This window comes from Ciona intestinalis, unplaced genomic scaffold (genome assembly GCF_000224145.3).
Source record: "Ciona intestinalis unplaced genomic scaffold, KH HT000075.2, whole genome shotgun sequence".
Classification (NCBI taxonomy): Eukaryota; Metazoa; Chordata; class Ascidiacea; order Phlebobranchia; family Cionidae; genus Ciona; species Ciona intestinalis.
In genome coordinates, this window is record NW_004190397.2 from 427,858 (window position 1) to 429,613 (window position 1,756).

At 37.7% G+C, this 1,756-nt stretch overlaps 1 protein-coding gene across 13 annotated transcripts in view; it reads right to left on the reverse strand.

Annotated features, from left to right (window-relative positions):
- LOC100181624 overlaps positions 1-1,488 on the reverse strand; it is a 16,389-nt gene extending 14,901 nt beyond the window's left edge. For 4 of the 13 annotated variants that reach the window (XM_026838368.1, XM_026838366.1, XM_009863007.3 and 1 more), the window contains exons 1-2: positions 1,290-1,488; positions 1,108-1,234 (exon numbers count right to left, since the gene is read on the reverse strand). In XM_026838368.1, the coding sequence (XP_026694169.1) occupies positions 1,108-1,234; positions 1,290-1,391 (229 nt within the window). In that variant the 5' untranslated portion in view covers positions 1,392-1,488. Of the gene's footprint in view, positions 1-780; positions 983-1,107; positions 1,235-1,289 lie in introns of those variants that run through there. The other 9 variants (XM_026838371.1, XM_018815462.2, XM_026838370.1 and 6 more) reach the window with 5 other exon arrangements.
- Between the last annotated feature and the right edge of the window lie 268 nt (positions 1,489-1,756).

Here is a 1,756-nt window from a genome sequence, read left to right on the forward strand (position 1 = left end):
GTGTTGAGAGTGTTGGCATTTGATTGCAGGGTATGTTGCCGCATTCTTGGCAAGCGATCCCATAGTATTGGACAAGACGCTCTCACCCTAATTCTACTGGGCGGACGCCCATGAACTACTCAATACATTGAGTTTCGGGTAGGCTGTGAGCTACTAATGTTAGAACGCTATACTGTGTGTAACCGNGTTTTATTTCAACTTAATAATAAACAAGAAACAAAAGATGTTTAACCTTACCTGCTTAACACCAGTTTAACAAAGGATCTATGTATGGCCACTTACGTGCTCATAAAAGGATCTATTTTGCCAATAAATTGCCTATACTTCTATTCGCCGAAAATGGATCTATATGACCACATATGTGCTCAAAAAGGATCAATATTGCCACTAACATACCCCAGAACTCTTCGACAAACAAGGATAGTTTATGTACTTAAAAGGATGTGTGTGCCCCCTAACGCCGTCAATAACACAGCAAATTTGTTGTGCGCTTTATACAGATGTCCCTGATAACTCTTACATGGCGTTTATCACGAGGCGTATATACACACTCTATTATTTTTAACATTATAACCATTAAATCTTCTGGAAATTAGTCTACTACAGTTTATAATCTACAAATAGAATCTATTATTTCTACCGAAAATTTGTTTTATGTTTCGGTTTACACCTCTGGTTCTTCCTTCACATTTCGTAGCACTATCAAAGCTGTATCATAATTTTGTGCAACAGTAGCCTTGCACAATTGATTTCCTGTTTCAAACAGAGAATCAAACAAAGTAAATGCCGTTGAATTTATTTATATCAACTGTTCATTATTGATATATTAAATGGGGAACAAATTATTGTTCTGCTTCGTTGAGTCTTTGCATAACTTCATAATAGGGATGATGACCGTCCTGCATAACTTCATAATAGGGATGATGACCGTCCTGCATAACTTCATAATAGGAATATCTGTCCCTCGCATCGGCGTCTTCAGCTGCAAACGGTAATATCGGTGAACAAGCGTATATAAACGTAGGTCCGTCGTTTAGCTAATGTGATAGAGTAACAACGTAACATATGTGACTGAAATAACATTGCTGCATATAAATAACTGCTTACCACTTGCTGGCATTTGGTTCCAATACCATCTGCGACGACGACTTCTGCCAAGACGGCCAACGGCGGCGGTGTCAGTGAGAATAAGGAGTCCGACCACGAGCAAAAAGAGAAGAGCTGGCTTGTTCATCTGCAACACGAACACGTATAAGTAAAACAATAACACGTTTATACGAGTTACTTACGTTTACTTTGTGTCCTGTAGAAGACTGGTGATTTTTTGAACAGATTCTGTGCTTTATATAGGAAATTTGCTGCTCCTTTCGTGATGTATAATTCTTAAACATTTTGTTTAAAGAAAAAGATATTCTCACAAACGTGTCTCATCTCTAGATACAACATCCGAACTATAGATACTGGGGAGGGAAGGGAAGTGGGCCTTCTCACGAAAAACGTTTCAGCAACTTCCGTTTCGGCTTTTCTAATTGCTTTGTGCTGCGACAAACTTGATGAAATCGTTGTTTTTGATTGACAGGTTGTTTAGAATTATGAATCTTATACAAAAGTAATTTCCACTCGTTTCAAATGAATTAATTGAAACGATTTTCAAAATCCGTTATCGGAGTATCGGATGAAAGTTTTGGTCTGATGGGAATTGATTGATACTTCTAGTTTTAAAAAAACGACACAACTCGTAATCTAGTTATAGCCA